Consider the following 23,295-nt stretch of genomic DNA (forward strand, 5'->3'; position numbering starts at 1 on the left):
TTAGTCTTTTACAATACAACTCTACTGGTCAATGGTCAAGAATATAATAAAACGAAGTCTTGCTTGATGAGAGAAAACCAATATGTTTCAACTTTTAAGTTTCCTCCAATATACTTCAACTATGTATGTAGTAATCTCCCGTATGAGGAGGGAAAAGCTCTGAAAAAGCTACACAGGGCCCATATTTAAAAACGGCCTAGTGGGCTGATTACGTCTGAATTATCCTTTTCGATTTCTTCTCAAATCTCTCTTGTTTTTTTCCTTTCGATAAACAAAAAAAATAAACGGAGGAGATGGCATTGAACGCGGCGGTTCCGTCCTGGAGAGCGGAAAGTTTGAGACTCGCCGATCCTAATAATGCTTAAGCAATTATTTATGGATTCTTCTTGGGTTGTCTCTTGTTTTTACTATGACCTAACCTTTCTTTACTGCAAATTAAACATGGTTCTACTTCAGAGAATAAAACATTAAACAAGCTTAAAAACAACGTTCTTTACGAAAATGGAGGACAAACTTGCTCATTTTAAAGAAAAGCACAAAAAGAAGAGTCACTAAATTCGCTTCGGACTTCACATCCAGAGTCAAGTAGGCCAAAGCCGTACAGTAACATCAGTTAGACAAGAGATAGTTGCATTGGATCAGTAGACTCCATTGAAACATGCTAGGCTCTTAGGAACTCCTGGCTCTGTTCCTGGACGTCGGAAGATGATCTTACCTCAACTTTGTAGGTGAACCACTTCTCTATTCGAGAGCCTTGGCTTTCTCTTTACTGATTGTCCCTGCATAAGGCCACGCCAGAGCTGGGAATGTCTATATGTTTGCTAAACTATAAACCTACAATGTAATGGCGTGCCTATCTTCAAATTTTAAATTAGCTGTCAACTCAACAACTGACAAAATGGATGCGCTTTGTTCATGAGCCAAAGTAAGAACAGAGCTGATTGACATGGGAAATGCTGAATGACACCGATGTGACAGATCATGAGAGCAACATTCCATGTCCATGCAGTGAAACGAAGTTGATGAAAGGCCTCTGGAAGTTATCATGTTATGATCTAATGTAATGTTATGTTATATCAAGCTAACAGAGCAAATGGAGTTTCATTAGAATAAATCGATCATCATGAGAGCAACACTCCATGTCCATGCAGTGAAACGAAGTTGATGAGAGGCCTCTGGATGTTATCATGGTTATGATCTAATGTAATGTTATGTTATTTCCTAGCTAACATAGCAATTGGAGTTTCATCGGGATGAATCGATTAGAATGATGAAAATGAATCCCACAAAGTGATGTGTTAAAGCCGTAATAAGATAAATAAATGGCAAACCAAACTCCTACAGAATCAAAACAATCATCAAAAACCACACTGCGAATGCATGTAGCAAAGCTAATAGGAACTGAAACATGTTATGTTGATGAGGTCACACTATATGCATCCATCACATGACAAAGAAGCAATGCTAATGCTTAAAAAATGTCGAGAATGAAAATGGATGCAATGCGGACTGCCTGCAACATGCATCCTATTCGTGCAGTTGTTGCGAGATAAAGAAGAGAGTACGTCCCCCTTCAAGGCCTACTGATATGTCAGAGCTCCTTGGGCTCCATTTGCACTCGGAGAAGGATAGAAAGAATAGCCGCCACCTTCCTTTCTCTTCCCATACGGATTCTTTGAATATGTATCATTGGGTTAAGAAGAAACAAAGAGAAAAGAAAAAAAGAACTGGGCATATTGGAATATAAAAACAAGTAGAGAGAATGAGTATGTAAAGGATATTGGATCCTCATGCCAACTGAACCAGAACTTGGAATAACAGCACCTTGCAAATTACGGTGAACATTTGTCGCACTATTGACATCCTGCAAGTCCAAATAGAACAATTTAACAATATGCAAGAAGAATATTGCCTGGCACGTATACACACAAATGGTGAAGGTTTCAGAATTAACCTCAAATTCAATAAAGCAAACTGTATGCCTTTCTTGTCTCAGAATCTTCATTTGTTTGAAACCAGGTTGCCTGCAAAATGAAAGTACAGCTTACCACATAACTCTTAACAACACACGGATACAAACGAGGAAAATTATCTCAAGGAAATCAATGGACAGGAGTGTCACTAAAGCAAAAAGATACTCACGCGCTCAAGAGGCTTCTCAATTCTTCTTCGTTTATATTCTCCCCAAGATTACCAATAAATAGGGTATTGCAAGGTGGATTATCCTTAATATTCTGCAATTGAAAAAACAAAAATAAACAGCATGAGACGTATATCAGTTAGATATACATCAAACTGGGAACACAATTTTATCAAACAATCAGAAACTTCAGTACACAATGCATTTAAATTAGGCCACAACTATTGTTCCACAAAACAATCGCCAGAGAGTATAGCATGTGATCTAATCAGAATGAACTTCGAGTTTGGTAAATATTAGGCAAGGATAGGCGAGTACAACATGGATCCCGGGTAGATTATAGCAAAAACTATAAATAAAATGAATGAAAAAAGAGCAACTTTACCTGGACAGGCACATATGAACTAGGATCTGCTATAGGTGCGGGCGCAGGCATTGGTACAGGGGGAGCATGATAACCTGCATAGGGATCATATGGTGGAGGTGCAGGTGCCATATACCTGAACCAAATTATATCTTGTTGTCAACTAAGCAATTTAACAGAGTGTAACCAAATACCAAATACAAATACGAAAGAGAAGCAAAGGCCTCACCCATGAGGAGGTCCCCACACTGGAGGAGGTGGAGGGTGGAAAGGAGATGGACTATACACAGAATGTGTGCAGTCACCTCCAGTTCGTAGGCGCTTACTTTGATCATAAGCATTTGACTCCCCAACTATTCCTACACAATAACAATCGAGTTCAAAGGTGAGAATATTACCAATGGGGGAGAGCGTAATGAGAATATGAGATCCTCATATAAATGCACAAAACTGAATCAAACATTGTTTCAGTAACATGACCGATGATGCTAAGATAGAGCTAACCTCTTTTAACAAAGAGATTCTTCTTGGCCATCTCTGTATGTATCACAGACTTCGAGTCAGCATCAAACACCATATGCTACATGCCAAAAAAAAAAAAAAAAACAATATATGTCAGAAAGTGAAGACAAAGATGATTCGAGTCAATCAATGATAAGAAGCAGAGAGAGACCTGAAGAGTATCTTTGGCTGCCATTGCAAACTGAGCAGTGGAGAAAAGAGCAAACCCCATGGGCTTTTCTCCCTTGAAATTCACCTGAGAAGCCTCGTAACCAGGCAACCATCTTAAGAGATTCAGAAGTTCTCTCTCTTTTACATCATCAGGAAGCCCTGCAATGAAGATTGTTCGAAGCTGAAACAAACAGATTCAAAATCGTTTAAGATATCGCGTTTTCGCAAAATCAGAAAACTCCCAACTACATAACTGCTAAGAACTTTCTCGACAGCACATCACAAGAATCATCGATATGTAGAGAGAAAGAGAGAGGGAGAGGGAGAGAGAGAGTTGTAACCTCGTCATAAGGAGGACGATTATGGTTGTCAACTAAAACAGGAGGAGGAGGATGATGGTGATGAACGGGCGGGGGATGTGGTGGAGCAGCTGAGGAGACTGCGGCGGCAGGAGGCGGTGCCCCTGCCGGTGGCCATTGCTGGTGGTAAGGGTGGATTCCGGCGCCGGCCATGAGATCGAAACCCTAATTAACGAGAGAGAGAGAGAGAGAGAGATGATTGTTCTAAATATTTTTCTGCGGAAAGAAAAATCGACGACGGCGCTTTAGTGGGCAATCTTATTTTAAGTCACATGCTTCGCACGTGAACACTCTGTGCAACTTTAACTTCTTTTTTTTTTTTTGCTCTTAGTTGGCAAAAAACATTTCGGACTCGATTAGCCTTGCGAGTTTAGTTTTTCGTTTTACTTAGTTTTTACAAAAATTGTCGAATTTAACTGAAAAATATTTGGTTTGTTTTTTGGTTTAGTTTTTTAGTCAACTATTTTACCATCAATAAAAATCAAAACTTTTAATTTTTTTTTTTTTAATTTGGTTTTGATTTAAGTAAATTCAGTTTAAGGCATATGAATTAATTACAAAAAACAATGAGATATTTTTTAAATACAACACAAATAAACGTTTTGGCCGTAGAGAGAACGATATTTCTTGGTTCCTCGATTCGAAAGTTGGGAGGAGACAAAGGCATATGGAGAGAAATGATGGCGACTGGAAGAGCTAGAGAGAAAAATCTGTCGACAACAACGTTTTAGTCTTTTTAGATGCGGAAAAATATGTCAATTAGAAAGAACATATATCACCAACGTCCAACGATAAGGTTTTTTTTAAAAAATCCTTTCACACACTCATTAAAATATGGACAACATAATCCAAAATCCAATTAATAAACCATATCGTAACCAGAGTTCTTTTCATTTTGTATGGTTGGTTACTTGCTACATTATTAATGCTTTTATGGCTATCAGCTACATTAAATCTGATTGACAACAACAAAAAGAACTGCATGAAATCTTTTTTTAATCTTGCTTTTAACAAGTCAGTCTCCGGACGAAGAGATGAACAAAAACATAGTTTATGATCATGGAGTTCGTCGGAGACAAAAGATGAAGAGTTTGGTGTGTGTGTGTGTAATGTTTTGTAATCAAGTTTACAAAAACATTACAAGAAAAAGTTTTTGTCTCCTCCCTCTCACTATTTTGTCTCTGTGTGTGTAAATGTTTTGACTTTTGAAGTTTTAAACCAAAAAAAAAAGATGTCATGATTTGTGAAGTGTGAACCTAATAATAATAAGGGAAATTAGCTATGGTTATCAACTTATCATTATGTATTAACCCAAACCCCCATGCCATATAATAGTAATAGACAAGACCAAGACCAAAAAAACAAAGAAAAAACATGGTTAACGTGTTACAACACAGAGCCACACAAGTGCTTCCAAAAACGCCGCGAGTGTCGCCCACACACATTCCTTGAGCGCGTTAGATACCTATTTCCTCGATATCGTTGTCTCTCCTCTTTTTCTTCACAATCTCTTCTCTTCTTCTAATGAAGCTTCTTCTTCCTTCTCCTCCTCTTGATTCTTCATTTTGATCCTTTCCAACGACGACGACGATTCAAACTACAAACCCTAGACGAAGACAAACTCATCATATACTAATAAACTTCCGATTCCTCTCTGCTAAAAAAACCAAAAAAAAAAAAAAAAAGCAATGAAACCGATTCAATCGCCTCCTGAAGTAGCTTCTTCACCTATGAAGAACCGTTTACGCAAACGTCCTGACTTAAGCTTACCACTCCCACACCGCGACGTCGCTCTCGCCGTACCTCTCCCTCTCCCACCTCCCTCCTCTTCCTCCTCCGCTCCGGCTTCTTCATCCGCCATCTCAACAAACATCTCCGCCGCCAGAAGCTTATCCGAGCTAGAACGCGTAAACCGAATCGGAAGCGGAGCCGGAGGAACGGTTTACAAAGTAATCCACCGTCCTTCATCGCTCCCTTTCGCTCTCAAAGTGATTTACGGGAACCACGAAGACACCGTGAGACGCCAGATCTGTAGAGAGATCGAGATCTTACGAAGCGTTGATCACCCAAACGTTGTGAAATGTCACAACATGTTTGATCACAACGGCGAGATCCAGGTTTTGCTTGAGTTCATGGATCAAGGATCTCTCGAAGGAGCGCACGTGTGGCAAGAACAGGAGTTAGCTGATCTCTCTCATCAGGTTCTTAGTGGATTAGCTTACCTTCACCGACGTCACATCGTTCACCGTGATATCAAACCTTCGAATCTTCTTATAAACTCGGCTAAGAATGTGAAAATAGCTGATTTTGGAGTGAGTCGGATCTTGGCTCAAACCATGGATCCTTGTAACTCATCTGTTGGAACTATTGCTTATATGAGTCCTGAGAGGATCAACACTGATTTGAATCATGGCCGTTACGATGGTTACGCTGGAGATGTGTGGAGTTTAGGTGTTAGCATCTTGGAGTTTTACTTGGGGAGGTTTCCTTTTGCTGTGAGTAGACAAGGTGATTGGGCGAGTCTAATGTGTGCTATTTGTATGTCTCAGCCACCTGAAGCTCCGGCCACGGCGTCTCAGGAGTTTCGTAACTTTGTTTCTTGTTGCTTACAGAGTGATCCTCCTAAGAGATGGTCTGCTCAACAGCTTTTGCAGCATCCTTTTATACTTAAATCAACTGGTGGTCCTAATCTCCGTCAAATGTTGCCGCCGCCTCGTCCTCAATAATTTTTCTTGTTTTCACATATTTTCCTGACAATTTTTGCATGCCCCCCAAAGGAAGTTAATGCAAAGAGTAGAGAACAATGTGGTTTGTGTGAATTGGGGTATGGTTCATCAGGGAAGGAAACTCAAGTTTGTGTTTAGAGTTTTATTGAGTCTCTTTATTATGCTGTTAAGCTTGATTTTTGTCTTTTGGGTAATGGAAGAATGTTTTGGTAGAATTCTTATGGATTTTGCATGTGGTTATTGTTCATATCAGGAAGTAAATTGGACTATGGAGGATCGTCCATTTGTTAATTCTCTCATTAATAAAAGCTTCTTTTACTGCCCTTTATTTATGCTTCTTCTAGTTTCTGTCTTGTGAATCATAATAAAGACTACTGCTTTCTTTTTTGCTTTGCCATTTATACTCTTAATAATTGCAGGAATAGTTGAAAAGCTTGTTTAGTACCTTTTGATTGATCAAATATGATGATCTTTTTTACCAGTTTCCACTTTTGGTGTGATCGTAGTCTCTTCAATGTGTATGCAAATGCGATTATTCGTTTCATGAACTAATTGTAGTATCTTTGGGACTTTGTAACGTTCAACTTATATCAGTACAGATATGGGATCAGAAGATAAACCTCTGTAGCAAGCGCGACGTGGAACCTGTTTGGTAATCAATTGGTATCGACTTCCAACCACGTTAGACCTCTTCGCTGGGCCGCTTCCTTCTCTGCAGGTTATTTGCTGGTTAATTCACCTGAGTTCTTTATGCATTCAAGCTTGCAGAGGAGGCTAAGTTAAATGCGGCTCATAACATATGTCTACCCATCATAGTCCCTTCTCATTGTCGCTTTTTTTTGCGGGTATGTCTGCTCCTTAAATCTCTAGACTAATAGTTCTTAAGACTTAGGAGAATAGAGAGATGATGATTATAGGGAATGAATTGCTGTCTTTCGTGGTAGTTTAGCCATTAGGTTTCATGGATCTGTTGACTTTACAAGAGTGGTGTCTCGTAACCAAATCAAGTGTCAAACGCTTACTTCTTAGAGACATTAATGTTCGATTTTACACATATATTTGCAAACTCTCTTCAGTCTATTTAGAGCACTCAGTTTCCAATTTACTTCGGAGATCCTTCCTGAGAATCTTTCCTGAAACTGCTTTTGGAATAGCTTCTATGAAAAACACCATCTTGATTCGCTTGTAGTGAACCACCTATATAAACCATCACAGCATTGGTTTAAGACAATCGACAGTTTCCATCTTTGTGTGTTTGGCATTTAAAGACTGAAAGTGGATTATTACCTGTTTGTTTACATAACTCTTGACATCATCTTCAGTTAACTGAGACCCTTCCGATCTAACTACAAACGCTACTGGAACCTCATCAGCTACTTCGTCCTTCATTCTGCAAATTCAAATATCATTAGAAACAACAAACGCTATAGTTTCGAACTACAAGATTCGGTTTGTTTTTTTAGCTCACCCAACAACTGCTGCATCGTCAATATCAGGATGAGAAATAAGCAATGCTTCAAGCTCAGCCGGAGCCACTTGATAGCCTTTGAATTTGATCAGTTCCTTCAACCGGTCAACAATGAAGATCTCATCATCATCATCCACAAACCCAATATCTCCTGTGTGTAGCCACCCATCTTTATCAATGGTTCCTGATGTAGCTTCCGGATCATTCAAATAACCTACGAAGGTCGCACCAATATTTTTGTCCCTATCAAAGTATGTTAAACAAAAAGGGACACAACATGAGCGCATTTGACCGTTTTCTACCTTTCATAAGCTGATCGCCTCGGATGCAGATCTCGCCAGATTGGTTGCGCGGTAAGGAGATTCCGGTTATGGTATCAACAATTTTCATCTCGGCGTTTCTGATCACAGTCCCGCAGGCACCGGACTTGGTTTTGAAAGGGTTCTTTGCAAACGCTAATGACTTAGCCACCGTTCCTGACTCGGTCATTCCATAACCCTGAAATAATGTGTGTAATTTGAAGTCATTCCCAAAATCTAAAAACTACAACATTTGACAGACATTTTTCATTATAATAAGATCCCCACTGACCAAGACATGAACTGAGAGACGGCAGTCTGAAAACTGTAATTAAATTAATGTATGACAATGAGGTTCATGAGCATGTGCGATGTTGGTCGTGGTTATTGAATTAAATTAAATTATAAAGTATTTGGTAGTAATTGTTAACGTTTTCTTGTATGATCCCACAATTCTATAAATAAGTCAATACTTTTGTTGTTTCTTGTCAAATGAATATGTCAAACTACTTAGAGAAATAAACTATAAGATCGATTTGGATGGGTGATTCGTATAAAAAGGCGAGTAATGAATGTTTCCCCAATAATGGAACTAAAATTATGCTTTATTTATTAATTTTTTTTTTGGACGAAAGTGTGAATTCTTTATTTAAAAGCATTTTATCAATAATTGAATAGTGATAAAAAGAAGAAAAAAAGAAAAAAAGAAAAGAAAAAGCATTTATCAAAAAGGAATTTAAAAAACTCATGATATAAGACTAAAGCAACACAGCAAAGCCAAACCTTAAAGTAAAAGTGGAGAAGGTGTCCTCTAGGCATTGGGACCGAAGTGAGTTTCCCAGTATCGTGTGTGTGACCCAAACTCCATTTAAAAACGAATTATTGTATTCTGTGATATGCTTTTTTTTTTTTATAATTAGTTTATGAGATTTGTTTTCTTTCGTATAGTCTCATGCTGGCACTACTTTCTACTATATCATTTGTTTTGAATTGACATTCATACTATTCACATGAAAGTTTCTACAATTATTAAGTACTTTAATGAAATCGAACCAACCTTAGAATCCCTTTGTTATTGCGTTAGTTAAAAGCATGTTAGATAAATCTAGCCACCTACCTACATTTCAATTATTTTGCTATACCAGTAGCCCCGCATGCAAATAGGACGAAGCACATACTAAGCCATATTGTAGTACTCAGTTTAAACAAATTATATATGACTCTACTAACTAACCAAATAAGGTTTTAGTAGTATAAAAGTCTATCAGAAATGGCGAAAACCCAATAATGAATCAACCTTTCTATTTGGTCGTCTCAACGTGGAAGCTATACCTATTGGTTCTTTTAGCTTTTAAGAAAACAAAATATATAATATTGGTGGAATGATTTGGAATTCTCTTTCGGCAAAATATTAGTATTAATCGTTTACCTACCACAAGCCACTAAACTCTAATCTAAGTGATCGACTTGTATACTCAAGATCAGGACAACGATTTGTAATTAATCAATGTCTTGCATAAAATCATGTCTTCATTGCAAAAAGCCAAAATATTGTTGTTTTATTAAGTCAAATATCGGTACTTTAACATCGCAATTACCAATAAATATTGGAAATGTGGTGTCACGTAAGATGTAGACAATGACATAAATAGTTTTAAAGCTTAGATTAGGTGAACCACTAAATTCATTTTTCTTTCATATACTCATATTTTAGACCACGGAATTGTTAGTGTATCCCTACTCGAGTTACTACGAATCTTCACCTACTACCGCTAGTATTTGTACTAACTATCCTCGTATCTCTTACTACATAGATACGAAGATGACAAAACAGTTGACTCTCAAGTACCAGATGAAACATATATGTAGATCCAAATACTCACCCAAAAATTCTTAGATCATCTAAATTTCTAGTTATGTTTATAGGATTCTGTACGATTTGACTAGAGTCCATGTGTCCGATTACATTAAGACTTATGAAGAAACTAACAAAACTACAAAAGTAATTACGAAATTAGAGAGGAAATTAGAAACTGACCTGACCAAAAATGGCATTAGGAAACTTAAGGCCCACGGCGTCTTCAAGCTCCTTCTTTAGTGTAGCTGCACCTGATAACATCATCCTCACTGAGCTCAAGTCATATCTCTCAGTCTCCGGGGACTTAACGAACGCTAGAACCACCGGGGGAGCCACAGGAACCACCGTGACTTTGTACCTCTGAATCAGCTCCATTACCAGATTCAACTCGAACCTCGGCACGATCAGTAGCGCCGCACCGGTTCTCATCGCGGAAAGCATCAACGCGTCGAGAGCGTAAATGTGAAACATTGGGAGAAAACAGAGGATGACGTCACTGGCCGTGTAGTTGAGGTTAGGGTTTTCTCCGTCGACTTTCTGAGCAATGCTCGTAACTAAACCCTTGTGAGTAATCATCACTCCCTTTGGAAGTCCCGTTGTCCCGGAGGAATACGGCAACGCCACCGTGTCTTCCGGCGAGATCTCAGGTTTAGGAAGTTCTTTTTCGTCCGCTTGAGTCAGTTCCGTAAAACTCACGCAACCGTCGTCAGTCGATGAAACCACGTCGTCGTCACCGTCGTCAACGCAAACGATCATAACACCGTCGTTTTTAAGGTCCGTTAGTTTCTCGACGTAGCATTTCTTCGTGATGATCATCTTCGCGGCAGAGGCTTTCGCCTGTTTTGCGATCTCCAGCTGCGTATAGAACGGATTCGCGGTGGTGGAGACGGCACCGAGGTAAGCCACGGCAAGAAAAGACAGAGAAAACTCCAAAGAGTTCGGGAGAAGTAGCATCACGACGTCACCGTGGCGGATCCCGAGCCGATGCATCCCTGCGGCGATCCTCCTTGAATTGGTTTGTACATCGGCGTAGGTCAAGACACGTCCCGTAGCACCGTCGATGAGACAAGTGGAGGTGGAGTCACCGTCTCCGTCGCCGGAGAATTTCTGGAAGACGTAATCGGTGAGAGGGAGGTGGTTAGGGATGGAGATATCAGGAAGCTTAGATCGGAAAATGAAACCATGAGAAGGTTCTTCTTCTTGATCTGTCTTGTTTGTGAGAAAATGCATTTGTTGTTGGAGCACCATTTGTGTGGAGACTCTAATTCTTCTTTTTTTTTTACTTTGTTTGTGAGAAACTTTCTTTACTAAATGTAACGTATATGCTTATCTTTTTTATTTCCATTTGAATGGGTTTTTATAATGGTACGTTTGGTTTCTTTATTTAATCCATTGATAGTGATTTATTTCCATGATATACGATTTTCTTAATGATTTTGTCTTTAAATGAGCTATTGCTACGTAGTTGGTGAGAGTGGGCCAGTTTTTTTTTTTTTTTTCACCTTTCTTCATTACAAACAAATTTACAATTGTCATTATCTAAAATATAAGCATCTTATCTTATGTAATAAGCAAATTAATTTTTAACACTAATATATTTTTAATATATATGTAAATTAATCTGATATATCACAATCAAATAGAAATTTCATATTTAAAATAGTTATAAACTTGAAAATAATATTTGACAAATTTGAGTTCTTTTATTATATATGTTGGGGATAAAATCCAGGTATAAAACTCTGCATAGTTTATAATTCGACATGTAATATTCATAAACTACTTCGAAGAGCCATTAAGAAAATAGTCATAATATTTAGTTTTTTTTTGGGTCAACATATATACATATGATAAATCAGGATACTATGCGCATAGACGGTATGTGAGACGCGAGATATACATGACACGTCCATCTTCTTATGGCATATTACGGAAATGTAAACACGCACAACCTATTATAATGTGCTAAGCAAACCCTATTATATAGAACTTACATACTTTGTGTAATCAATATATAACATAGATAAAGTAATTTCTTATATCTATTACTAAAAACATTATTTGTCTCCGTATTTGTATATTTGTCGTATTTTCTAACATTTTTAATGTTTTTTGACGTTTGAATTTTAAAAATCCTAAAAACCATGAGCAATACCCAAACTCCAATATGAACACTTCATGTTATAAATGTTATAAACCTGACAATAAGTTCTGTACGAAAATTTTGTAGTTATAGAGTTGATTGTGACTTCCTCTTTGACGGATAATATTTTCTTGGTCAATCAATAATATTTGCATTTTTTTGCGTGTTTGTTTGGTACGTAGGATATATATTTTTTTGGTAGGATATTATTGTATCGCTGTTACGGACAATTTTAAAATACAGCAAAAGAAATAACTATACAATTAACAACAACGGTCAATAACGTAATTAAGGAAATTAATTATATATGAAAAAGTGAGAAATGCATACAATATATATAAGTATATAGTTTGGTTATAATAATGTACATCTTATATAAGAAAAATGCATTCAACCTTTAACCCATCCTTTTGATATCGCTTGAGACAAAACAAATTTTACATATTGACTATATATGAAGAGTTGTAGTAACTATTCATAAGCGTGAGAAGCGAATACCGCGTACTCGAAAACCAAACAAAACAAGAACTTGAAGCACAAAGTCATAAGTCATTGTAACCAAGTGGTTTAGAGCAAGTTTATTGGTAGTATATTAGTAGGGGGTTGTTAAATTTAATATGAATTAATTGTGTGTTTTTAAAAAAATAAGAACACATGATCTTTTAGATAAAATTTTCTTATTTATTGGTAGATTCTTATTTTGGGTATCTTATTTTTGAAAATATTATTTTTTAAAACTTTTAAATTTTAATTAGAATAGAAATAGTATAAATGTGTAAACATTTAAGATTTTATTAAATTAGAAAATAATGCATTTTAATTAATTTTCAAATATACAAAACATAATAAAAACATTAATACATATTACAACAGAAGTGCAATTTATAAATGGAGAGAATGATTAATTTTAATACTGATTTGCTCCAAATTTTGCCCAAATATTCTCAATCAAATCATCTTGCAAGCATTTATTTTTTTCTTTATCACGAACATCCTTTCGATTTTTGAGCATAGTAGCGACACATGAAGGCATGGGTGTTGGAAGCGTGTAGTCAACTTTTGAAGCACTTGACTCCCTTTGTGTGAATTCAGTTTGATCAAACAGATTGAACCCATTTCGTTCGTCCTCTACTATCATATTGTGCAGTATGATACACGCTCTCATTATTTTCCCAATTTTTTCTATATCCCAAATAAGAGCCGGGTTTTTGACTATGGCAAATCGAGCCTGCAAAACTCCAAAAGCACGCTCTACATCTTTACGCACAGCTTCTTGTTGTCTCGCAAATAAAGCGTCTTTTGGAGTTTGTGGCAGTGGAATAGATTGGATAAAAGTAGCCCATTTTGGATAAATACCATCTGTCAGATAGTAAGCCAATTTATACTCATGGCCGTTGACAGTGTATTTCACTTTAGGAGCTCGACCATGCAAAATATCATCAAAGACTGGAGATCGGTCAAGAATATTGATATCGTTTAATGTACCTGGTAGTCCAAAGAAAGCATGCCAGATCCAGAGATCATACGAAGCCACCGCCTCTAAAACAATTGTGGGCTTTCCTGTTCCGCGGGTGTATTGACCTTTCCATGCGGTAGGACAATTCTTCCACTCCCAATGCATACAATCGATGCTTCCTATCATGCCGGGAAATCCGCGATACTCGCCAACGTCAAGTAGTCTTTGAAGATCTGCGGGTGTGGGTCTTCTCAAGTACTCATCTCCAAATAAATTTACGACTGAATCTGTAAATTTGTCCAAGCATGCTAGCGCCACGTTTGGAGAAAGTCGGAGGTATTCGTCAAACGCATCAGCTGCAGAACCATATGCCATCATACGAATTGCTGCTGTACTCTTCTGCAATGTAGACAGACCCAACCTTCCGGTAGCATCTCTTCTTTGTTGAAAATAGGGAACTTCATTTGCAAGCTTATCCACAATACGCATGAATAATGGCTTGTTCATTCTAAAACGGCGACGAAAAATATTGTGAGGGTAAGTAGGATCATCACTGAAATAATCATTCCACAAGTGGTCATGACCGACTTCTCGATTTCTTTCAATGTGAATTCGCTTTTTTCTTGGTTTAGGCGGTGGTTGATTTTGGATTGGTGGAGTAAGAAGATTTTCCCATACATAATTGGTGATTTGATCGCATGTTTGATTAAAACATTCATCAAGTATATCATCAACATCATCATTATGGGAAGAAGAAGAAGCCATTTTGGAGGTTTTGGAAATAAAAGAAAAGTGTTTTGGTGTTTAGAATTTAGAGATGGAGTTGTGTTTTTATTGGTTTGGTGTGAATATTTTGTGTGCTAGTGCTCGACATATATATAGGAAATTTTGGTGACTACAAAACTATAAATATGTGGATAGAAAAGTTTGAATACAATTTGTGGTCTTAAATGAAAAGATAACATGTGGTAGATGTACAAAAATACAAAAGCCGTTGTAAAAACATGTGGTGAAAGTACATAATTATACAAAAGTGAATCCTATTGCTTTTCACATGGTGTCACGGGGATGAAAACATGTGGTGAAAGTACATAATCTTGACCGACTTCATCACTTGATTCCTTCTTTTGGTGTCACATTTGCTTTTTGGTTACAGCTTGTTGTTCTTTTGGTGTCACGGGACTTCATCACTTGATTCCGGTTCATGCTGTCATCTTGTCACTGAAACAAAAACACAAACACTAACAAAACTGAATCAAAACACAAATAAAACACAAATCAAAGGAGTTTATAAGAAAGACTATGAATGAGATTGAAAGGTGTTGAGCCAAGTTTAGAAGAGATTCATTTGCGAGTTTATAAGGAAGACTATGAACGAAGGTTCAAAGGTGTTAAAGGAGATAAAAGAGATTCAAAGAGACTAGTTGGTTCATTTGCGAGTTTCAAAGAGAATAAAGAATAAAGAGACTATGAATGAAGAGATTCATTTGTGAGTTTACTATGAAGAGGAAGACAATGAATTTATAAGGTGTAAGTTATTTTTACTTTTACAACTAGTTGGTTTAAATTTTGTAATTAAGTCATCCCTAAACTACAACAACCAAACATTAAACATCTTCACAACCAACTCACACACACTCCAAATAATAACATCAATAATGATTGACTAGACTAATACCTACACTAACAAGTACTAACCACATTTATCACAACCAACAAACATCAATGACTCACTATCATACTTTAATTAGCATTAAATAAATGAAGAAAGAAGAGGATGACAATTACCTTTCTCCATGGCCAACTCACACTCTTTAACTAGCATCAAGCCATCAAGATCAGTTTTGCCCATTTGACCTCAAAAAAAAAAGACACACATATATCACTCATTAAAGAACAATGAATATCACTCAAAAAAGACACACACATTTCGTTAATAAGTAAATTACAATGAATATCAAACAAGGAGTGGATAAAACTACAACCAAATTCAAACAAGAACAATATACTTTGTTTTCACTCATTAAAGAACAATGTACTTTGTTTTTACAACCAAAATCGAACAAACACAACATATAACAAGAACATTCATGTTTAAACATCTCTTTAAAGCATCACTTATCAATCAGTACACAAACACAAACACACCATAAACTAAAAAAAATTGTTCTCAAATCGGAACACATGGTTCTCAAGAACCCTAATCTCTTAAACCATCACTTATCAATCGGTACACAAACACAAACACTCCAAAAACTAAACACAAACAGACCTAATCGGAACACATGCACACCAAGAACCCTATCCCTTTAAAGCATCACTTGTCAATCGGTTAAAAAACACAAAGCCACCAAGAACTAAACATAAACAGACAAAATCGGAAAACAATAACACCAAAAATCCTAATCCGTTTAAAGCAGATCAAATAACACACCAAGAACCCTAATTTTCGAACAAAGAACAAAGAACCCTAATTTCAAGCAAACAAAATCAAATCAACCTAACAGTTTACCTAAAATCATACTAATGCCCTGATAAACTTACCCTCTCAATCGAATTGATTGTTGGTGTTCCGATTGCATCGCATACTCCGTCAATTCGCCACCGCTACAATCTCCACGACGATTCAAATCGCCACCGCTACCGTCGCCTCCGATAACATCTCCGCCGATTCAACACGCCTCCGACCCAAAACTCCACAGATTCTATAGCCTCCGATTAAACCAGCTCTTCCTTTGGCGGATCGACACTTTGATCGGGAGAGAAAGAGAGAAAGAGAGAAAGAGAGAAAGAAAGAAAGAAAGAGAAAGAGAAGTCTGTCGGGAAAAAAAAATTTTATTCCCTTCTCTATTATTCTCTTGGACCAATAATAAATGGACACGTACCAGTCTCTTATGATCGATTTCAGTATGTAATATAAAAGAGTCTCTACTGTATTTTCTTTTCTTTTGATTTAATTTTAATACACCAAAAATCTTACAACCCCACTAAAAACCTCCGATAATCATGCCCTTAGTTTTGATGGACCCCGGATATGGAAACTGGATGTATAGATTTGACTTAAATAATTTTTGCATTAGACCGGCCGGTTATAATTAGCTCAAATTACCGTTTGATAATACAAACAGACTAGAATAACCAAAATCTTGTGAGTTGTGATAAAACAATTTAGAAAAGGCATTTGATGCAATTAAAGTTTAAGGATATGATAGGGATGAAATGGAGGCATCAACATCTATTGTTGTCAATTTATGGGTTGATAGATAATTTTCTAACAGTTGGGCTTTTATTTCCTTGTAGACAATTCTCAAGATCTAAAATTACAAACATATTTCATGGTGTTATATTTGTTTTTTAGCTAGTGTTATTATTTTTTAGAGTATAACATAGAGTGATACAGAAAATCTCATTGTATTTTAGATTTATAGGAGGTAATCTAAGTTCTCAATAACTCACACTTAAATAATACTTTAGAGCTTTTATATAGATTTGGGATGGGTAATCCTAAAAGAATGTTAGGATATATATTTTTTAATATGTGTCCTACTCAAATAAAATATGTTATAAACCTATGTATTGATCGAGTCCCGATTCCTATGAATGTAGAAATTTGGCTAATGAGCCGGCCAGTTGTGGCCCAATGGTTAACAAAAAAGAAAAAAAAACCTATGTATGGGCCACACCCCCAAAAACTATTAATGTATAGTAACTAGATATTCACCCGCGGTACACCGCGGGGCTATATTTTCGTTTAAGTGATTGCTAGATTTTGATTTGGTAGGACTATTTTTTAAATTAATATTTGAAGTTGTATTTATTTGTTTTGTTTGATGTAAGATTATATAATTGTATTTGATTGTTAATTGTAGGATATAAACATGCAGTTTACCACAACATAATTTGTTTTTACATGATCGTAATCTAATCAACCTTTTTTTTTGGTCGAAGTAATCTAATCAACTTAACTAAATATATCTAATATTCTTATATTGATAATGTTAGCAAAATAATAAAATGATAAATTATCCGTGTAACACAATTTAATGATAATATAAATATGTATATATTGACACAAACTCTTTCCACCATATAATTCCGGTATATTTTATTTATAAGTATATATATTTATTATATATTAAGAAAAAAATAAAGTGTAAAATAATATATATCCCAAATAAAACGATTAAAATCAAAATGAAACTGGATACTTTGAATCACTAATTTAATAATACTTAATTAATGTATTGTGAAGGCAAAACTTAGATTTCTATATTCACTTTCTTCCTTTTGTCTCATTTTATTAAGATGAACTGAAAAACAAACATGAAAAACTGAACAAACACAAATGATAGTTTAACCTCTTTTCAAATACTTATGAATAGTATACACTTGAGTCTATTTTGATACATGTGGTTAAGTTATTTAGTAGTAGTAACGAAGAACATGAAAACTTAATATAAGTGAAACAGCTTCTTGTGTTAGGACACATAGAAATCTTCACATTGTATAGTCATGTAAACCATTCGTCGAGGTAACCCTACTTTCTCTTAGGCTCTGCATTATTCCATCGAGCATAACATAGATCTTTTCGCTCTCATCTTGAAACACTTCCTATACTCCAACAGAGCTGCGCACACATAAGTAGAGATAAATCTGAGAGAAAGGACACAATGAAAATGGAAACAATCACACAAGCACCATTATCAAACCATCCTGAGAGCATATCTTATCTGCGTATTTTACAAATCTGGCCTAATATCTTCAAAGATCAAGCTAATCAAGGTTGACTTCTCTCACCAATATGATAGTAGTAAATTAGAAAAGCATAAGAATTAATACTCCAACCTGACGAAAATTTCAGAAAAAGGTAGACCGAAAAAATATTTTTATGGTATGCAGCACAATTTTGTTAGCTTCGTCTTGAGTTCCTCAGAGGATAATAAAAATATATAACTGGACACGAAAGAAAAATTCAATATTAAGTATGAAACATTCGACAACATAGGTTCTACTTTTAATAGAAGCATGGCGAGAAATAGGTTTGTGTCCTAACCTGAAAGCATGAATTTTCAGGGCTACAATGTTTTATATGGTGGAAAAAGTTGTGAGAACCTGCAACAAACGATTAATATTAGTGATAGCAAATTAGCAATAGGACATTATCTTTACATAGATACTACAAATCGATTCTCTTGGACACATTGCTTACGTAAGTGGTCTGAGATAAATACTAATGACATTGACAAACCTTGGTTAACCTCTTTGAAGAGAATGAAAGATCTGCAAGCATCCTGTTTGTTTTGAAGCATCGAGCATGACCTTATCAGAAACCAAGAGGTTAAACAGAATCCTTTCTATATTTTTACACAGAAAAAAAACAATAAAAATTAGAATCATTCAAACTGCCGACCTCTCCTCAACAAAATAGTTACAAAGAAATATCAAGTCAATAACAAACCTTTTTGTGTGAGGTTTAGTAATTAGAAGCAGACATGTGGAGCATTCTTAAGCACATCTTTAGCCACTGCAGCAAGAGCTTCTGTATCAAGCTAGCGACATAGAGAATCAGAAAATAGTAGATCGATATACTCATAAACATAGTAGATCTAACTAAAGATTATTATTTATAAGTCATTGAATGGGTCACAAAAAAAAAAAAAAAACACAATGAACATTCAAAAGCTGAAAACTCACTATTAGTCTCTTGCCAATCTCATTTTGAGTCCTCCACTCTAACACTTGAGCAACTGTAACAGTTGCAGTCATTAGTTTTAACACACGGAAACCAGAAAAGCTAATATCAGAATTAAAACATCAAAGGCAATCTTAATTAGGTGAGAAGGGTTTCTCGACATTCCAATTACTCGCTTTAGAATCCAAGAATATTATAGATGTAAATGAAAAAAAAAAATTAGGGTGGGTAAAGCTTGAACATGAGCACCAATGAACATATTTTCTGGTTTTATATCGAATCACATACTTGTCATGGCAATAGATGAGAGCCCTTGCTAAAAATGCAACATTCTGGCCCTTGCTAATATATATGGATATTAATTTTTCTACAGCAAACTATAATTTGAGAGGTCAAAAATAGTAGAAAGAAGAACTCACTGTTCACTGTTGCAGTTTCGTCTCTCGTTGATGTATATGCAATCCGGGTAAAAGAACTCACTGTTGGAAACCGAGCCAACATCTACAGAAGAAACACAAATTGTTAGCAAATCACAAAGCAAATACGAAATGAAATAAACCAAAGTGATTAATGAGCTGTTTGGATTGAGTATAAAACCAGAAGAAATTGACATCTCATCGAAATCATAACTCTTCTTGTTCCTGTTCTTATATCTCTTTTTTCTTTTCCCCTCGCCATCACTTGTCTCAAGAACTGGTCACTTCTTTCCAGTTTCGTTCATGTCCAAATCCCTAATTTCCTCTTCTGATTCCGAATCGCATATCACGTCTTCACCTTTCTTCCCCAATTCATCGACTAAACCAATTTTCTCTTAGTCTTTTCTCTAAGTACATTTGATGACCTTCTCCTATAATAATTTTTTTGCGACAATGATGAGGGAAGTAAATCTCGAGAAAGGAAACACAAAGAAGAACAAAATCTCTGCAAATGGTTTCGACAACGACGACGGCAGAAGAAAGATAAAATTTTCATTAGGTTTACACTGACCCGTAAAAAGTCCACGTGTTTTTTTACCCGGTCCGACTTTCTTACCCAGTGGCAGAGTTGCAAATAAGTTGGAATTTCAGGAATTTTTTCATAAATGTTTCTGAAATGTATATACAGATAGTAAAATTTTGGTGTCATAACCATTTACAATGAGGCTATTGAATAAAATTTTCAACTGTTTAATTGATGCAATGAACCTGTTGAATTTTTAAAAAAACCTATGTGGATTAAACTCAGTTGAAAAACAACAGGTTGAATCTGAAGAAAATGGAACACACAATACCATGTGGCAAAGTGTGAGAGAAGAAGATGGTGAATGGGTTGTACCCAGTTGCTTTTTGTGAGTTTCTATTTCATCCTAACTGTTTTATCTCAATTATTTTATATTAATTTAATTTTTATAAAATAAAAAGTATACCAAAATTCATCATTTTAAAAAATTTGTAAATAGACACTAGTCTTGTTTTATTTGGACATAGCAAAAAAAATCAATTTTTATTAGAATTTTCTATTTTCCTTGGACTAATTATTTTTTATTGTGTGTTTGAATTTCTTCATTTTACTTACAAAAATAAAATTCAATTCAGGGCCTGTTCTTTTTCTTATCGCTACACTAGTGACCAGCGACCCAAATATAACAATAAATGTGACAAAAGAAGCAGTGGAAAATTGAGAAGGGTGTCGCTGCAGCTCTTTTAATAGACGTTGCTGGCGTAGTTGGTGTCGCCAGAAAACACGACGACCAATATAATGGTCGCTGCGACTATTTTTACAAGAATAAGAAAACACGGCGACCAATATCCCCTTGCTCTCCGCATGCTTGCGTGTTAAGTAACTTATAATTTGAGTCGCTGGTCGCTAATGTAGCGATAAAAAAAACGAACAGGCCCTCAATTATAAATTACAATAGAAAAAAATCTATCTAAAAATTATTTAATTTTAAATTATTTTAATTTAATTTTAATAAATAATTGTTATTAAATATGTAATCATAAATCATAAACAAAATAAAAATATGAAAATATAACATAGTGGGGTAAGGTGTTGAATTTTATTAAACAAAACTATTGTAGATGGTAAGGTGTAGATGAAAATAAAATTAGAAGTTAAAAAACTCTCTCAAAAGCGACGGCGGATCTAAGGTTTTGAATGGTTTGGCACGGTTTCTCGTTGATTTGTTCTCGGATTCGGGCAGTTTTCGGATTCTCTATTTACTCTCTGCGTTCTCGGTTTGATTGGTTTGCGAAGGAAGGTTTGGATGATATCATTAAGGTAATCTCAATCTCCGATTGGAGATATGATGTCGATTTGGAATCTTGTGATTCTATGGGCAAGTCTTGTTGGAATGGTGAGATACGCTCGGATTCTTTGGAAATGGAAATTGTTATCTTTCGGATCTCTCTTCCCTCGGGGATTATTTGGAATCCACGATCTCCTTCAACCGGTGATAGCGGAAAACCATTTTGGGATAGCGGTATGATTTTATTTCGACTCAGGATCTCTCTGATTGATTCGCAAGGGAGAATGATAAGGATTTGGATCCCTTCTCTGATTATTTTAGTGGTGATATCGGTTTCCTTTATGGATTGTACGCATCATGAGGCTATCATTTATCATTACTGTATTGATTCGCTGGGATCCTTGGTCCGATGGTTTTGGCAAGCGGGGGTGATTATAAAAGGTTGTCTTGCAGTACTCAGTACTCATCACAACTTTTTCGCTTTCCTACTTTCAATCTTCGAGTGTTTACTGTTCTTGCTTCTTTGGTGTGATTGGGTGTTTGGGGTGAGTTTCATCATGTCTCAGAGTGATTTGTTGGGGAAGAGTGTGGCGAGTAAAAGTGAGGGAGGGATGGTTCCCAAAAGAAGAATCAAGATCCCATATTTTGATAACTCAGCTCTGATAGTGGGGTACTCAAAGACGGTGGTGGGTCATTGTATGAACCCTAGGATGCAGGATATGAAATCTCTGTTGTTCATGTTACCCAAGATTTGGCATTAGGAGGGGAAGGTCGTGGGAGCTGACTTAGGTCTTGGGAAGTTCCAGTTCGATTTCGACAATGAAGATGACATCACGGAGGTTTTCGAAATGGCTCCTTTTCACTTTGATCGCTGGATGGTTTCAATGGTGCGTTGGAGTCCAACAGTTGATCCGGCTTATCCTTCGGATCTAACTTTTTGGATTCGAGTTTTGGATGTCCCTTTCCAATTTTGGGCTGAGCCAACCTTCCGCAGCATTGGTTCTGAGCTTGGTCGGGTGGAGATGGTTGATATTGATGGTGGAAGGGTGAGAAGTACGGTTAATGGCTTTAAGCCTTTGTGTTTTGAAACGGTTATTGAGTTTTATAACGGGGAGGAGACCATTGTTAATCTTTGTTATGAGAGACTTCATGGGTTCTGCAAGAAGTGTTTCAGTCTTTGTCACGACGTGGATCACTGTCCGCTGTGGGCTTCTTCTCGGATTACTCCGGCCTTGCACATTCCAATGGAAGAAGACACGGGTCGTTCTCTACAGAGTTACAAAGGGGCGGTCACAAATGATAAGAGCAAGGGAAAAGGCAAGGAGGTGGAGGATAAAGGTTCAACACATTCGAATGCTTCTCAGCGATCACTTAAAGGGAAACAAGATTCAGGGATCAAGTATCGGTCTACAAGGGTAGTTGGGGAGCCCTCATCTAAACCCCGCCGGTTTACTAATTATGTGCAGTACAATGAGCATCGCCATATGGTCAAAGCTGCTGCGGCTGCCGCATCCTCCTCTGGTACAACACCGGTTAAAGAGCTGGAACAGGGACAAATACCAGTCTCTGGTGATCAAGGGATAGTGCAAACCTTGCTTATTGGTATTCCACCACCAAAGAGGGTTCGCAGACCACTCTTCAAAGATTCCAATGTGGTTCCACTTGCTAATCCGGGGGAGGAGTTTGTTCCAGGTACGGTGGCGCCACTGACAGGTTCAGCTTCGTCTAATCTGGATGGTTGTTTGATAGGTGCAAGTTTTCCTGATTCTGATGCTATGCAGTCTGGTTCAGCGGATGTATCTCTTGGTGAAACCCGGATGACTACTGATGTGGTTGATTCGGAAGCGGCTCAAAAGGAACCTTCTATGGTAGAGAAAGAACCGGAGGATAA

General features: G+C 36.6%; 3 protein-coding genes and 2 long non-coding RNA genes across 13 annotated transcripts; 1 reads left to right on the forward strand and 4 right to left on the reverse strand.

Moving 5' to 3' along the window:
* Window positions 1-1,296: 1,296 nt before the first annotated feature.
* Window positions 1,297-3,833, reverse strand: LOC104746545 (uncharacterized). Of its 2 annotated transcripts, none has more exons than XM_010468051.2 (9): window positions 3,518-3,833; window positions 3,178-3,357; window positions 3,009-3,084; window positions 2,734-2,863; window positions 2,526-2,640; window positions 2,143-2,234; window positions 1,955-2,024; window positions 1,782-1,864; window positions 1,297-1,683 (listed from the first exon to the last, which is right to left on the reverse strand). In XM_010468051.2, exons 1-9 carry the CDS (start codon window positions 3,686-3,688, stop codon window positions 1,581-1,583), a joined length of 1,020 nt encoding a protein of 339 aa, XP_010466353.2. In that variant the 5' UTR covers window positions 3,689-3,833; the 3' UTR covers window positions 1,297-1,580. The 2 variants fall into 2 exon arrangements, with proteins under 2 accessions (XP_010466353.2, XP_087345101.1); XM_087488975.1 differs by having other exon boundaries at window positions 1,297-1,679; window positions 1,778-1,864; window positions 3,518-3,767.
* A 1,067-nt stretch (window positions 3,834-4,900) lies between these two features.
* Window positions 4,901-6,589, forward strand: LOC104746546 (mitogen-activated protein kinase kinase 5). The gene has a single exon (XM_010468052.3). The coding sequence runs from the start codon at window positions 5,224-5,226 to the stop codon at window positions 6,259-6,261; it is 1,038 nt and encodes a 345-aa protein (XP_010466354.1). The 5' UTR covers window positions 4,901-5,223; the 3' UTR covers window positions 6,262-6,589.
* A 583-nt stretch (window positions 6,590-7,172) lies between these two features.
* LOC104746547 (4-coumarate--CoA ligase 4) lies at window positions 7,173-11,265 on the reverse strand. The gene is made up of 5 exons (XM_010468053.2): window positions 10,067-11,265; window positions 8,032-8,227; window positions 7,730-7,943; window positions 7,549-7,651; window positions 7,173-7,458 (listed from the first exon to the last, which is right to left on the reverse strand). Exons 1-5 carry the CDS (start codon window positions 11,132-11,134, stop codon window positions 7,339-7,341), a joined length of 1,701 nt encoding a protein of 566 aa, XP_010466355.1. The 5' UTR covers window positions 11,135-11,265; the 3' UTR covers window positions 7,173-7,338.
* Window positions 11,266-14,371: 3,106 nt separating this feature from the next.
* On the reverse strand, window positions 14,372-16,501 carry LOC104746549 (uncharacterized). The gene is made up of 3 exons (XR_760913.3): window positions 16,030-16,501; window positions 15,274-15,342; window positions 14,372-14,706 (listed from the first exon to the last, which is right to left on the reverse strand). It is a non-coding gene; the product is annotated as an uncharacterized LOC104746549 (long non-coding RNA).
* A 1,330-nt stretch (window positions 16,502-17,831) lies between these two features.
* LOC104746550 (uncharacterized) lies at window positions 17,832-20,161 on the reverse strand. 8 transcript variants are annotated; one of them, XR_015582483.1, is made up of 8 exons: window positions 19,775-20,161; window positions 19,597-19,678; window positions 19,180-19,232; window positions 18,944-19,009; window positions 18,734-18,804; window positions 18,539-18,597; window positions 18,331-18,438; window positions 17,832-18,112 (listed from the first exon to the last, which is right to left on the reverse strand). It is a non-coding gene; the product is annotated as an uncharacterized LOC104746550 (long non-coding RNA). The 8 variants fall into 8 exon arrangements; XR_015582482.1 differs by having other exon boundaries at window positions 18,734-18,839; XR_015582480.1 differs by having other exon boundaries at window positions 18,944-19,034.
* Window positions 20,162-23,295: the final 3,134 nt, after the last annotated feature.

Source organism: Camelina sativa, chromosome 15 (genome assembly GCF_030686135.1).
Source record: "Camelina sativa cultivar CO46 ecotype springtype chromosome 15, ASM3068613v1".
NCBI classification, from domain to species: Eukaryota; Viridiplantae; Streptophyta; class Magnoliopsida; order Brassicales; family Brassicaceae; genus Camelina; species Camelina sativa.

Bases quoted from the DNA above. Each gene is read 5' to 3' on its own strand.
- LOC104746545 (XM_010468051.2), bottom strand. From the start codon at position 3,688: ATGGCCGGCGCCGGAATCCACCCTTACCACCAGCAATGGCCACCGGCA. The intron at 2,864-3,008 runs GTTAGCTCTATC...GTTATTGTGTAG, and splicing joins GAATCTCTTTGTTAAAAGAG to GAATAGTTGGGGAGTCAAAT. The intron at 2,025-2,142 runs GTGAGTATCTTT...TTCATTTTGCAG, and splicing joins TTGAGAAGCCTCTTGAGCGC to GCAACCTGGTTTCAAACAAA.
- LOC104746547 (XM_010468053.2), bottom strand. From the start codon at position 11,134: ATGGTGCTCCAACAACAAATGCATTTTCTCACAAACAAGACAGATCAA. The intron at 7,652-7,729 runs GTGAGCTAAAAA...TTGAATTTGCAG, and splicing joins GACGATGCAGCAGTTGTTGG to AATGAAGGACGAAGTAGCTG. The intron at 7,459-7,548 runs GTAATAATCCAC...TGGTTTATATAG, and splicing joins AGAGTTATGTAAACAAACAG to GTGGTTCACTACAAGCGAAT.
- LOC104746546 (XM_010468052.3), top strand. From the start codon at position 5,224: ATGAAACCGATTCAATCGCCTCCTGAAGTAGCTTCTTCACCTATGAAG.